This window comes from Tetrao urogallus, assembly GCF_951394365.1.
Source record: "Tetrao urogallus genome assembly, chromosome: 2".
Lineage (NCBI taxonomy): Eukaryota > Metazoa > Chordata > Aves > Galliformes > Phasianidae > Tetrao > Tetrao urogallus.
Genome location: NC_136814.1, coordinates 100,242,731 through 100,258,053, shown reverse-complemented (window position 1 = coordinate 100,258,053; position 15,323 = coordinate 100,242,731). Strand labels below are relative to the sequence as shown.

Sequence of the window (15,323 nt, the reverse complement as noted above, 5' to 3'; positions counted from 1 at the left end):
TTTTGGTCATTCCCACATATCAGCATGAGGCTTAATTTCTACCTAAAATGCCATCTATGAGAGCACCTTGTGCTGCAGTAGTGTATGGACGTCCTGTGCTGCCCTTCTGCACCCTGCCTCTCCCGTTACTTTTGCACACTGGTGTCCTGTAAGTGTGCTCAGTTTTTGAGTTCTTGAGAGATTCTTTAAGAGCAAAGACCACTAAAATACAAGTTTTTGGAGGAGAGCTGGAAGAATTGATCACCGAAGTTAGAAGAGACCTTCGAGGCCATCAAGTCCCAGCATCAGCCTGACTGCAGAGTCTTACCACTGAACCATTTCCCTTAGTGCCATGTCCACATCTCTTAAATACCTCCAGCTGTGCAGACTCCATTCAGCAACCTGTTCCAATGTGTAACCACTCCCTCCACAGAGAAATTCTTCCTAATATCCAATCTGAACCTCCCGTGGTGCTGCCTGAGATAGTGTCCTATTGCTGGTAACCGGGCAGGAGAGGCCTTACACCCTCCCTGCTGCAGCCTCCTTTCAGGTCACTGTAAAGAATGTGTGAAACTGAAGTGGTCTTTAACTACATCGCATGGAATTGTAGGGGTTGGGGTCTGCAGCTCTGAATGGTGGTGATGTGGCCCCTGTGCTGCTGTCTGTCAGCTCTGCAGATGCCCTCATGGCCTCTTCCAAAGTCAGAAAGGCAAGTGGCTGAAGCGACTAATGCCAAAGGCTATTGCTGGTGAGGTGAGAGGCTGTGGTTCTGTTCCTCATCACAGGTAACAGTTCCCCTTCCAGAGGTCAAAGGAGAGGCAGCCCTGCCCGTGGCTCTGCACGGGAGCGAGCTGCCCGCAGGCACTGAATGATGGCAGTCCTGCGCCAGAAGTCATGTGTTCGGCCGAGGCTTACGCCGCCTGCCCCGAAATTGGCTACCGGGCAGCGCAACCGGGATTAGAACTGAAAACAAAGGCGGGTTTGTGCGCCTCGCAGGTCGCCCGTGAGCCTTTCCCCGTATTCTTCGCAAACGTTGCCTTGGAGACGCTCGCTTGAAGCTCGAAGCGCAGCGTTAACGGAGCCATACGAATCATTTCAACGAGAGCGATGAGTTCAGCCCTCCATCCCCTCCGCTCCGAGCGCCGAGCCGTCTCACCCCTCAACCCTTCCCTCCGAGGCTGCGCGGCCGCTGGGCGGGCGGGGGCAGCGGCCGCGGGCTTTTAAAGGCAGCGCGGCGGCGGCGAACAGGCGGCACCATGCGGCGGGCGCTCGGAACGCTGGGCTGCTGCCTGGCGCTGCTCCTCCCGCTGCTGCCCGCGACGCGCGGCGTCCCGCACCGCCTGCGCCGGCAGCCGCCGGGCAACGGCCCGGGGAGGCGCGGAGCGGCAGGTACCGCGCTGCTGTGCCGCGCCGCCGCCCGGAGCTGCCCGCTTCCCGCTGCGCTGTGCCCGGCTGCCGCTCCTGCCGCATGCTTTGCTTTGCTCGGCGCTGCGCGGCCTCTGCGGGCCCCCGCTGCCCTGGCTTCCCGTGGGGCTTGCTGCGTGCTTGCTTCTGTAAGTGACTGCCGGAAAGTTGGGTCCCGAGGACATCTTAGCTGCAGCTGTCCCGGGCCCCATGCGTGCAGACAAGAGCGTCAACTGCTTGGACCAGCTGACCTCCAAGGGTCCCTTCGAGTTTTACATGATGTGATTCCTTTTCCCCTTCCCTTTTTCCTTTTCCCCTTCCCTTTTTCCTGTTCTTTTCCCCTTCCCTCTTTTCTTTTCCCCTTGCCTCCCCCCTAACACCTGATTTGTACGCACTGAATTTTCAGAACGTCTCTATTTCAGTCTCAGAAGGAGTTGGCTGCTGAAAAGTTTTGTTCCCTCTTCTGAGATAGATGATCATTTTACCTGCAAATCTCACATTTGGCCTTTTCCTTTGTAGGATGAAAAGTGTGCCTCTTTCTTTCATGTCTTCAGAGGCACGTGCATGTACTAACATTACCTTACATTTTCTGAGCTTCAGGAGGGTCACAAAGCTGTGCTTCTAAATGCTAATGCAGACAGCAAGCTGTGGGATGCATGTAGAAGTATATATAAGGCGCCTGGATGGGATCTGCAGTTCAGCTGACCGCTTCTCTGTCTCAAAGCAAATCCAACTGTGCGGTTTGATTTTTTCCTTCCTTCTCACTTGCACAGGAAAAGGTTCTTTCATGCATTGGAAAAAAACATTTTCACCTCTACTTTGAAAAGCCTTCTGAAGACAGGGATTTATTTATCTATTTTTAAACCATAATGAAATAATAGAAGTCAGCTTGGTAGTAGCTGGACAAGTGTGTGAGATTACACTCTAAGTGTACTGCGGCTGCCTGAACGCTTAACATTGTGCTGGCTAACGGGCTGTTGGGCAGAGATGCCTCTATGCCTCTTTTGTAGGAATACTTTGCTTCTGGGTTGTCTTTTTTTCTTGTGCCAGTAGTACAAACCCATTCCCTGATGGCAAACCCTGTTTACATCAAGGTCAGGGTTTCAAGATGGGGTTTCAGAGCATACGGCTGAGGTTGCCTCCTGGTACCGATGGTTCTTTCTGAGTTTTCCTAGCAGAGCTGCTTGTCTTTCTCTGCTCCGAGCTGTGGTGTCTCTGCTCAGTCCAGATTTCTATGTCAGTGAGGAATTGTTGAAGCTACAAATATGTGTGTATATTTTTACATGTGAAAATACTTTGCTCTTTGCTATGGAAGCTTTAAAGCAGCAACAACAGTATTTGTAACAGCATCATCTGCCTCTGAATTTCTTCTTGCTGTGTACTTTAACTTTGGAATTGCAAACAAGAAATAATTTCTAATAGTTACTCTGCTGTATTTTTACAACTGCTAACAAATACTGTAAGAATCTGCTATGTAGACTGTCCCTTTTTTCAAAAAACACTTTATTTCTATTGCTGTAAAAATTCAGGCTTTATAAAAATAAATGCATTTATATATCGTTGCTAATCTGTATAGGCTGCAACTCATCTATGCAACTGCTTCTATCAATGATAGATTGACATTTTGTGGGCTCAAGTGTATTTTTTTAATGCTTAGAAGCTTTCAATTGTATTAAATGAGCATCTTAGAATTTCAAATGTGTTGCTCGCTGTAACTTTCGGCCTCTGCCTTGGTAATGAAGGTGCCTTTATTCATTCGGTGTGAGTACGTTGCCACTGCAGCTGTCACTGCGCTGTGAGCTCTGGTCTACTCAGCTCTGGTAGATTGAAGTGCTGTCCTTCCCTCCTGACAGATGCTGCCTGCAAGAACCGTCCCCTCGACCTCGTCTTCATCATCGACAGCTCCCGCAGCGTCCGACCTGAAGAGTTTGAGAAAGTGAAAGTCTTTTTGTCAGAAATGATCGATACTCTGGACGTTGGTGAAAGAACAACTCGTGTGGCAGTCATGAATTACGCCAGCACCGTCAAGGTAGAGTTTCCCCTCCGGACCTACTTTGATAAAGCCTCCATGAAGGAGGCCGTGTCTCGCATTCAGCCCCTGTCTGCTGGCACCATGACCGGCCTCGCCATCCAAGCTGCCATGGACGAAGTCTTTACTGAGGAAATGGGTACCCGGCCAGCCAACTTCAATATCCCCAAGGTGGTCATCGTTGTGACGGACGGCCGGCCGCAAGACCAGGTTGAAAATGTGGCAGCAAACGCCCGCACGGCTGGCATTGAGATCTACGCGGTGGGGGTGGGCCGTGCTGACATGCAGTCCCTGCGGATAATGGCCAGCGAGCCGCTGGATGAACACGTCTTTTATGTGGAGACCTACGGTGTGATCGAGAAGCTGACAGCCAAGTTCCGAGAGACCTTCTGTGGTAAGGTGGTCAGGCCAGGACAGTAGTGTAATTTGGCTCCTTTTGGCTCCTGCTGTGGTTCCACAACCTAAGAAAGAAGTTTTTGAGCAGTGTTATGTATCGCATTTATGTATTTCCTTCGCCATTGGTTGGGCAAACAAACCAGCCCTTCTATTCAGTTGAGGCCAAGTAATGACCTTTCATTTTGAATAGCAACCTTACCGTGCGAGGAACAGGACTGATGTCGTGTTTCCATGTTCCTCCCCCTCTTGATTTGGATGCAGAAATGCTTCAGCAGCACTTGGGGCTGGATGCATATATGGCTTGGGGTAGATACTAGTAATGCTGGGGCAGGGTGGGCTGCTATTGCCATTGACAGAAGTCTGTGGTGTATCTGGAGTGCTTAGGATTGCCTAAAAGCAACCTTGCCATGGAAAAAAAAGAGACTTTTTGTTAAATAAAAAGGCATGCACGTAGTAGATTTTTCAAGTAAAATTCAGAGGAAATGCCTTGTAAAATAAGTTTCCAACAAGAAATGGATTAGATCAGGTGTAAACAACATTGTGAGAGAATTAACATAGCAGCCATTGCTTTAGGAACTCGGCTGATGAGAATGTGTTACTTCATTACTTCACAGCCCTATTAAAAATGCCCATCGTATCTTTTGAATACATTTAAAGTGAATAGACTTCTTTCTCTAGATATAAAATGAATGTGTGGGACCATCTGTAGGCAGGACACTTTGCCCAGTAATTAATATAGGAAATGCTTGAGGTTTGGCTTGACATTGTGCTGTGTTGCTGCTGTGACCACATCCTCTCCCTAACAGCTAGAAGATACAAGCTTCCCCCTGGCTGGGCAGGTACGAGTGCTGTGAAAATAGCATTAATTTTCCACCTATGGCCTAGCCAAAGTGAGGCTTTTCATAGCACCAGAGAAAAAATTCTTGTTCTGAAAATTACCCTTTATTGTGCTGAGGCACAGCAGTTACGCTTCTGCTAAGCTGGAGGACTTACCGAAGAGAATTGACTCGTTTGTACTCTCAGAGTAACTCTGAGTTTCTTGTATAAAGTTAGCCGGGCTCTTTAGGACTTACGAATGAGACTGGGGTAAAGGGAATAACTTTTCAAACGGTTCTTATAAGCCAAGTGAATTGAAGACAGTCTTGTAAGACAGTGTGGGTAAATTGGGTCTTTTCCAACTACACGCTGTTTTTTTGGACAGCCAGAAATTTGGACTCACCAGTGACAATTAGGAGGTCCTTTGCATTGGCCAAGCCAAACAAGATTGTTTGTGGGGTGAACTGGGAACAAGAAAAGTAATGTTCAGGGGTGAAACAGTTGGCCAGATTCAGGTCCTTGATGCACTGAGAGCATCATTCAGCATGAGACCATCCCGAAGATGGAAAATCTTCTCCTTGAGTTGGTGTCAAGGTCAGTGGAAACTTGCCTTTCCTGCCACAAAAATCTGACCGTTTGAATCTGAGCTTCTCAGTTGTGTTTGAAAATATCACCCACAGATTTCGTTCCTAAGTCACTGAGATGGATTCTCTTATTCCCAAGGTCATAACTGAAAAGACACTGGCTTAGTTTGAGATAGTGTTTGCCAAGGGAAAGACAAGGCACACTTTCAATCAGCCTTATTAGGGGACACCTAAATTTTCCACATTTAATGTTAACTCACATTAGATGAGACAATTCAAGCATTCTCACTTATTCCCCTCTTTTCCATCACCTGTTTTTTTTTTTCTGCTCCTGCTCTCTCTCTTCTTCCCCTTTTCATCTGATCTACATACAGTCATTTAAAGATCATTTAAAGTCATTTGAAGTGAATATCTAGTCTTCCTATACAGGGCAGCATTGCATGGACACTTTTTATCCCCAGTGGCCTGTTCTCCTAGCACCTCTGAATTACTTTCCTGTTCTTCCTACTCTTGATGCTCTTTCTATTGTAATTTAATTTGTTTTACTGTGCTGTCACATTTCATTTTACATGAGAGGTTTTTCTTTTGGAAGCATCAGGTTGTGTGCCACTAAGTGGAGCTTCGCAAACTATCCAGAAGGTCTTATTGCTGAGTTCCTATGCCTGGTGTAATTAAAGGCTACTTTAATAGATGAAGCTCATGGAGACATGGGTGTATTTTCTGTGAGTTACTGTAATTGTTTCTAATTAAAAAATTGCTTTAGATGTCAACTCTCGAAGTGAGAATTCACCTGTAGCCTTCCCCCTTGGTTTCAAAACCCATGTTCCAAAACGTTCAAAACCTCTCTCTCCCATCCTTTTGCAGATCAGCCTGTCTTTTTTGTGGGGAGCTACTTTGGTGTCATTCACAACCTCTTTCTGAAAGGCTATAAAATGTTGTGAAAGATGGCTGTAACTGTTGTGATGGTGATACAGCGCTGAGATTTCTCACTACTAATCCGGCCAAGAGTACAAAACCTGAAACACTTTCATAGGCATAAAATGTCAGTGAGTGTTTCTTTCCCCTGAGATGACTGAAATGCTTTTTCTGAAAATGCCCTCTGTAGCTGCAAATACGTGTGCACTTGGGACCCACGACTGTGAGCAGCTCTGCGTGAGTAACGGCGGATCCTACCTCTGTGATTGCTATGAAGGCTACACTCTGAATCCGGATAAGAGAACGTGCTCAGGTATTACTCCTTTGGTAAAAGTACTATTCTTGCCATTTCTGAGATGATTCCAAATAGAAACCTATTAAAAAATGTTCTTTTTGCAGCTGTGGATGTGTGTGCACCTGGGAGGCACGAGTGTGATCAGATCTGTGTGAGTAACAACGGGTCCTATGTCTGTGAATGCTTTGAAGGCTACACCCTGAATCCAGATAAGAAGACTTGCTCAGGTAGGAATTAAAGGCTACGTTTGTATATGGAACTCAACAATATCTTCTTCATTGTTTCTGGCTGGAAAATTGCTTGGAGATGTCAACTCTTGAAGCCCTTCCTCTTGGTTCCAATATCAATAGAACTGCACTTTTCTTCAGAACTCTCAATTGAAAAAAAAAATATATATATATATATTTCATCACTTACCTACCACTGTACTGTCTTCATGGTACTTCCTAAACATTGCCCTTGGGAGATGGGGAACCTATATCAGACATGTTGACCAGCACTGTGTCTCCACTCCAGTGTGAGTGCCCCTGCTTGGATATTAGGAGAAAATTCTTCTCCAAAAGAAGGTTATGCATCATCACAGGCTGTCTGGGGGTGTGCAGCTCACTGTCTCTAGAGGTGTTCAGGAAGCGTGGAGATGTGGCAGTGAGGACCATGGTTAGTGAGCATGGTGGGGGTGGGTGGTCTGTTGGACATGGTGATCTTAGCAGTCTCTTCCAACCTTTATGATTCTGTATAGGACTTAAACCCTGTCCATTTTTCCATAACCCCTCCATCTCCCTGTCAAAATACAGGTGTTTTTTTTTTTTAATTTTTTTTTTTTAAAGCTTGCTGTTCATAGACTATGCAGTGCTCCACAGTATAGCAAGCCCAGTCTTATACTAAAAGCAGCTTCTTCCTTTCCTACTCCTTGAATTTTCACCCTGAAAAGTTAGCCTATTAGGAAAACTTTTTTTCCCCAGATATTTTTCTGGAGTTGTCACAGAATCATAGAATCACAGATTGGCTCAGGTTGGAAGGGACCTCACTGATCACGAAGCTCCAACCCGCCTGCCGCAGGCAGGGCCACCAGCCTCCCCATTTCATAGCAGCCCAGGCTGCCCAGGGCCCCATCCAACCTGGCCTTGAACATCTCCAGGGATGGATGGGGCATCCATAACCTCTCTGGGCAGCCTGTTCCAGCACCTCACCACTCTCTCTGTAAAGAACTTCCCCCTGACATCCAACCTAAATCTTCTGTTCTTCAACCGAAAACCATTTCCCCTTCTCCTCCTATTATCTACCTTTTCAAAGAGTTGAAGAGCTGAAGAGTTGTTCCTTTGGATCCAGAAGTTTTGAGCCTGGTAAGTGCCTCCCTCTCTCAGAGAGTGAAAAATCACTCTTTCCCACCTAACAGCAACATGGCTCATCTTAGTACGGTGCTTTAGCTTCATCCATCATAGGGCTGTTCAGGGCAGTCAAAATTGCAAGTGAAAATCAGACTGTGTGAAATGTGGTGCAGCAATCTTGGAGCTCAGATATGTGCCTCTTGCATTAAATAATTAGGAACTGAATTCATTTATCTGCAGCATAATAAAAGAATGTGGTAGGTAGGGTGCTGGTTGAACCCTGATTAAGTTATATTTATAAATGTTCAAGTATTCACGATGCTTGAGTGTCTGGGAAGGATTAACTGCTTTCTCCTCTAAAACATGGTCCACAGCAGCCATGGATATGTGTGCACCTGGAAGGCATGATTGTGCCCAAGTCTGTCGGAGAAACGGTGGATCCTACAGCTGTGACTGCTTTGAGGGATTCACTCTGAATCCAGATAAGAAGACCTGCTCAGGTAAGACTTGGCCAAGGAAAAACTGTGTTCAGCTAAAAACACATACTCTTCTAAGTCAGGTTAATTTACATTATTTTTCTGATAGTAATTCAGGAGTTGCTGTACAACTCCTAAGAGCACAGTACAAGTTCAGTTTTTTTTCTTCGTATTTACAGTAATAATTTGAGACTTTTGAATCTTCTATAGTTGTGGGAGGCTTGCAATTGCTGTAATTATTGCTGTATTTCCCTGGGGGCTTCTCAGTATTTTCACACTTTTGGGTCATGAGTTGCTATATCCACCTGAACAGCAGAGAAGGATGGTATATTTGGTAGGAATATATGATACACACTACCTGTGAGGTAACTCTTCAGCAAATCAGTATAATGAAGCTGTAGGAATGAGATGAAGAAGGGCAAGGACTGTGCTCAGGACAGACGAGAGTCCGTATTTCTTCCTGATGGATGTGTTTGGACCTTAAAAAAATACTCCAGCCTTAAAGCTACAGGGGCTGGAGAGAAATGGTCTTTCTCAGTGCTGATCTCTTGCAGAGAATAGGAGCATAGATCTTGTTGGTACATAAGGACATGTAGAAATACATAGTACATACAGACCAACGTGTACTCTGTGTCATTTTCACTCCATTAGGGTTTAAACTTCACTTTCCATTTCCTTTCATGTCTCAATGATGATTTATTGATGTAAAAATCCTTTTTTCTACTTCTGTCATAGTCTCTTTCCTTACCATAGTTGCTGTGACAAATCCACGTTTACAATCCCAGGAAATTCCTAGGGAAATCTCTCCAATTAATTCAAAGCTCTCACATCTCAAAGAAGCAAACTCCTTAATACTTCTTCCTGCGTAGTTCAGGAACAGATTTTGTAAATACAGTTCTAAAGATTAACTCTCAACTGGTATTATATAGAGGCAATAAACATCCGTGAGGAAACATGAATGTAGAGAGGCATCCATTTTGTGAGTCCAGTCCTGAATCTCCTTTCATAGCAGTGATTATCCCCGTGCAGACTCAAATTTCAGAGTATTTGTCCAATGTACTTGCTTTTTTCATTCTTTTCCCTCTTCAGTCTCATTTTGCACCATGCTGCTTGTGATTTCTCAACTCTCCGAGTCTTTCTGATATAATAAAAATAGCATAGATCCAGGAGGGGCTCTTTCATTGCTCCTTTGCTTGTTTTCTTGCTGTCTCTGCTTCTTTCTTTCTGTCTTCAGTTACTTTTGCCTTACAGAGCCTCCTTACTGCTGAGATATCCAAATATAGGAACTCCTCAACTTGCTCTTTTGGAGTTGACGTGTTAAATTTGGCAGAAGACATTTTCCTCACACATAAAGTACCCACTTCGTGACTGGCAGCGGTTGCCACGTCTTTCTTCTTTTGAGCAGCCTTGAATACTGTCCTGATTATGGTCTTTTCACTCCATAAAACAGCATCTTATCTAATTAGAGCTGACTTAATGCCAAATGCTCTCTTAAAATCCAGATATTTGTTCTCTGAAATTCCTTTGGATCATTATTTTGTAACTGGGTCACTGCTAGTTCAGTTCCTTTCACAGTCTGTCACAATGAAAGAAAAGTGTTGCTGGAGTTCTCAAGGTCATATTAACTTTGTGATGCTGACAGATAAAAACACACTCTGTGTGCCTTACTGTGGCTAATAGCCTGTGGATGTGCAATAAAAACATGCTGGTTTGAATCCAAATGTGAATATGGTGGCAAGAGGGAATTGCTAATGCCAAATACACAGTCTGAAATTGGGATATCTTTTAATGTTCTTCTCCGATGTCTTTCTTAGCTGTTGACATGTGTGCACCTGGAAGGCATGACTGCGAGCAGGTCTGTGTGAGAGATGATCTGTTCTACACATGCGACTGCTATCAAGGCTACGTCCTGAACCCAGACAAGAAGACTTGCTCAAGTAAGGCCAGATTGCTGTCTCCTGTCCCTCTCCCCACCTAATCACTGAAGTGCTATAAGACAGCTCTATGTCACTCTGCCCTCTCCTCTTTCAGCACTTGGATATATGAAGTGCTTCATGCCTAGCAGCACTCATAGCCTGACATTTCACCCTTCTTTATCACTCTGTAGTCAGCAAACCCTGTTTGCAGAGCCTCTGCAGAATTTGATGTGAAACCATAAGTTGGACTGGAAGGGACCTCAAGTGGTACCTTGTCTGATCTACAGCTGCTCAGAGCACGAATAATTCGACGTTGCATGAAGCGGCTAAAGACCTATGTAAGAACAAAGTCCAAAAGAGGTGGATATAGCCAAAGACTATCTGCAAAAACAGTAGTTTTTTGTAGGTCTGGACTTAAAACATAATTACAGTGTAAGAACACCACCCTAGCATGCTTTGTATGATTTGTTGCGCATCCCATGAGCAGCAGAATTGCACAGTATTTTGAATAGCAAATGCTGGAAGGCTCTGACCTTCACAGAAGCTCTGCAGAGAAGTTCAGGATACTCTTGGACAGCTGTCATTTGGAAAAGTAATTTGGTTAAAACAGACATAATCCAAAAAGGATCTGTATTTGCCACTGGAGAATTCAAATGCAAACACACAAGCTTCACTGGCAGTCAATGGGAAACCAACCATGCTGGTGTGATATTTTGAACTGGCCTTCCTCCAGCCAAATTCTGAACAGCTCTTCTTTGTAACACTGGCCATAAGGCTGGCAGGAGGTTCCAAAAAACGGGAGCTGAACAAATACGTGTTCAGTGGAATCAAGGAGACACCAGTTTCAACACTGGCTCTAAGGTACAAATGATTTTCTGCACTGCTGGAAATGAATCTGTTTACAGAAATTTTTTTTTTTTTTTGAGTGAAATACTGAGAGAACAAACTTTTGAAAATCAGTATTTCAGTCATTTTCTGTAAGTCAAGCAGCCATCAGTTTCCTTGCAAAATGGAAATATCAGTGGCGTGGTAAAAACAGAAACCAAAATAATTTAAGAAAGAAGAGAAATTGTATCCAGGTACAATATTTCTATTATTTTATTGCTAAAATGCTTTCATCATTTGTTTAGCATTGATTAGCTTTGCACTTATAAATCTGGAGAAAAAAAAATCATTTGAATAATCTACTGTCAGTGCCTTTGCAAGCTGCTGTGGTTCAGCGTGGCAGGTGGCTGAGCACCCATACTGTTGTTCACTTGCTTCCCTCCCTACCTGCTGGAATGGGGGAAGAGAATTGAAAAGAACAAAGTAGAACTTTGTTCTACATGTTAACGTGTTATAAATGTTACAAAATAATGTCCATCCCTTACTGATAGTTCACGCTGGCATTGATGAAGTCACTGAGAGAAGCCTGAGAGACTTCAGGGAACTGGGGGTGGTTAGTGCTGTAGGAGTACAGGGGGTGTTTTCCTCTATCCCTTTGGTGACAGGGAGGGATATTGAGAGCTCCAGGAAAAGCCATCTGATAAATGCATGGCTGAGAGGCTGGTTGGAAGCAGGCAGGGGGTGATAGCAAAACTGCCCTCAACAAGGTGCAGGATGGCATAGCTAAGTTAAGGGACAGGGTTCTAGCAGGAGCCTTCAACCTGCTGCATCTTATGACTATGAAGGCAACAGGGAGACTAAAGGCAAATACTTGAAAGGATTTAAGGAGTTATCCACTAAGAAGGCGACAAGGCTGGCTGCTCAACTGAACTGTCTTTACAGCAATGCCTGCAGCTTTGGAAATAAACAAGAGGAGTTTGAAGTCCCCGTACCACTGGAAAAACACAATGTAGTTGCCATTACTGAAACCTGGTGGGGTGTTCCCACGACTGGAATGTGGCTGTCGATGGCTACAAGCTGTTCAAAAAGGACAGGCAAGGAAGGAAGGGAGGAGGCAATGCCCTCTACATCAAGGAAGGAATTGAGAGTGAAGAGCTGTTCCTGAAGAATGGCCATGAGCAAGTTGAAAGCCTGGGGGTGAGTCAGAGACCAAGGCAACAAAGGGAGCCTTGTGGCTGGGGTCTGCTACAGGCTGTCTGATCAAGCAGAGCCTGTTGATTAAGGTTTCTTCCTACAGATACAGGAGGAATCACAATTGCAGGCTCTCATTGTGATTGGTGACATCAGGACTGGAGGCTGCCTGGGCTGTAGTGATCATGCAGTGATGGAATGCACACTTAAGGAATATCAGACATAAAAAGAAGTAAAATCAGGAAGCTTAATTTTAGGAAAGCCAACTTCCAGCTCTTCTGGGAGATAGTCAGCAAAATCCTCTGGGAATCTGTCCTCCAGGACAAATTATCACATATCTGAGCCTTTTGTTTGTGAACATCCATGCTTTGTGGTAGATTATGTTAAAAAAAGAATTCTTAAGGACAGCTGAGGCCCTGGTCCTCAGTACGCTTGAGGGCAAGACCTTGGAACAGATTAAATCGAATCACTGCAAAATGTGGCAGTGTTTGCTTTGTCTTTCCTAAGAGGCTGATTACCTTTCCTCCATATAAACTGCTCAGCTTTCCTACTGGATTTTAAATTCATTTGGACTGATTGGGACCCTTCATACATATTTATGTGACATTGAGTGGACTGATGTTCACATCTCTTGAGAAATGAAGGGTGATGCTCCCCATGCATGTGTACTGCCAGTGTTAAAAGCATACCTGTGGGGTGAAACATGATGATGGCTTAGCTGAACCTCTGCTGCTTGCTATTTAACATTATTGAACGTGTTCCTCATATTTTGTATTATTTACAAAGTGGTGAAATGAATAATTTTAATTCTGTATCACGCTAGACACTTAAGTATCTAAATTCTACCCGTATCTCATAAACCAACCCAAGCCAATTGATTTCTGACACTGATAATTCTTTATGTACTCAAAATCACTACCTGCCTTTGTGCTTGGCTGCAAAACTCCCTGGAGAATTAACTTTGCCTGTTTATGCATTCTAAGAAATTCCTATACCTGTGTGTCATAGACACCCCAAATAGCATTGTGTTCCAGGTTTGACAGGTAGCAACCCAGGTTCTGAAGCAAAACCCAAAAAGTTGGTCATAGCCTAGAATATAGCTGAGTTAATAGAAGGTGATTCTAGTAGCCTTCCTGCATGGATGGTCGAAGTGCTTCTTACAAGATGGAATCTGAACTGCAGGTTCTTAGTCTGTAGCACTTGAGCATCCTCATCCCATTTCCAAGTGTGCCCTAACTTTTGGGGCAGGGGATGTTCTGGATGAGAGGAAAAATTGGTCTAGTGACTATAGTTGATGGGAGGAGGCTGGCTGGTCCTTGACCCAGGGTAGGGCATCTGTGCTTTACTCAATAATGGTCTGATTTGTAGAGCTCAAGAGGATCTGCTCAGGCAGGCCAGCTCCAAGCTCTGCCTCCTTTTCAGTCAGAGCTGAGCTCTCTCTTGCTTGCCCTGCTCCTGGAGATGGGACACGTGTGCTACAAGATGACCTCCATCTACGTCACCTCTTCTTCCCCCCTGCCCTGGGCTGCAGTCTGACAGTCTGGCTTCAACTCTCTGTGCCTTTTCCTGGCTTATAAATATTTTCATCAGTATTTTAAATGCTGTTTTCTCTCTTAGGAGCCACAACAAGCAGTCTTGTAACAAATGAAGAGGCCTGTAAGTGTGAAGCCATAGCTGCACTGCAGGATTCAGTTACCTCACGCCTGGAAGCTCTGTCCACAAAACATATCCTTTTTCTTATGTGTTCAGCTCTTTACTGCTGTTTCAAAGGTAGCTGTTTTGGTGGAAGCTGGGGTTACACACCTCACAAACAAAAGCATTTTCTTGACTGTACAAATGTTAGGGAGTGAAATCATGGGTGTTGCAAATACTGTTCTGTTTTCACATTTCCTTGAAGGGTTTTCCTAACAGGGTGCAGATAAAATGCACAATCCCCATCACCTGGACTATATTCATTATGTTGGACATCAAATGTTGTTCTATTTGTAATTCTTCAAGGTGACACTGACAGCAAATGCTCACATTAGAGCTTTTCTATTAGTAGCTTGTGTATGTCCCAACATTTCTAAGGGCCTTTCAGAGGCAGCATGGCTGCAGTCTGACCAGCTGTGGCTTCCAAGCTGGCATACGAGCTTTTTTATATAAAAAACAAACAAACAAACAAACAAACAAACCTACTAACTTGTTAATACTCGACTGCTGTGAGATATTAGGAATCTGTTGGACAGAGTGGGAGGGCTGCGAGGCAGGCTGAGCACCCAGGCTGCAAGGTTTACTGGCTCCATTCACTGCAGCAGCAGAGAAGAGAAAGGTGCCTGGCTCCCAGGTCAGGCATTTCACAGACACGTGGGAGGAAAAATGAAAGTGGTGAATTCTGTGGTGTGGTGGCAAACCTGAATGCTGGAATAAATGTCCTCAGATGGAATGACAAGAACTACTGACGGGAAGTTGGACAAGCTGTAATTCAGCAGAAGGCACAGTTTTTAAAAGTGAGAGTGGTTGATGGCGGTGACAGTTTACCAAAGGTTGTGGTATGTTTGCAGCACTGGAAACTTCTGAGACTGCATGCTTGTTTTTCTGTGAAAGGTGCTCTTGTTCAAATAGGAATTAATGCAGGGCAGGGCAAGGCATGTGGTTGTCATTGTGATAACTGGGGATTCAGAATCAACGAAGAGGGGGATACGTTGGATTAGTCAAAGCAGGATGCTGTCAAGTTTTCTATATTGAGATTTGTACAGATAAATGAAGTCTACTACCAAGGACGCAAGACTTTCCAGGCTCTTTAATAAATTCAAAGTTATTTTTATAGGTTTAAGTGCAAATCCTTCTTTTAGGGTCTCTAGAACTGAGTTCATCTGCTTCGGAAAGGTGAAGGGAAGAATCTGATTTTCCTTAGATTAAAATACGAGGGCTGCTCCAAAAGTAATGCCTCCTATTTTACGATGTCGGCCCATGACATCTGAGGCAGATACTGTTGGGATGACTGTAGAGTTTCAACCTTCTCAATGTTGTGTTTTGTTGCCATGTAACAGATGGCTGCAGAGGGGCTATCTGACAAAATGACATCTGACATGGAAGTGCATACGTAGCAAAGGTGTGCCATTGAGTTCCTCCATGTTCAAAAAATGGCACCCAGTGACATTCATCAGCGCTTGCTGAATCTTTCTGG

At 44.6% G+C, this 15,323-nt stretch overlaps 1 protein-coding gene across 1 annotated transcript; it reads left to right on the top strand.

Moving 5' to 3' along the window:
- Window positions 1–1,235: 1,235 nt before the first annotated feature.
- On the top strand, window positions 1,236–15,026 carry MATN3 (matrilin 3; the record flags this gene model as incomplete). Its single annotated transcript, XM_079550385.1, has 8 exons — window positions 1,236–1,368; window positions 3,237–3,806; window positions 6,314–6,436; window positions 6,523–6,645; window positions 8,124–8,246; window positions 10,037–10,159; window positions 13,772–13,924; window positions 14,989–15,026. The coding sequence occupies 8 exons, from the start codon at window positions 1,236–1,238 to the stop codon at window positions 15,024–15,026; spliced, it is 1,386 nt and encodes a 461-aa protein (XP_079406511.1).
- Window positions 15,027–15,323: the final 297 nt, after the last annotated feature.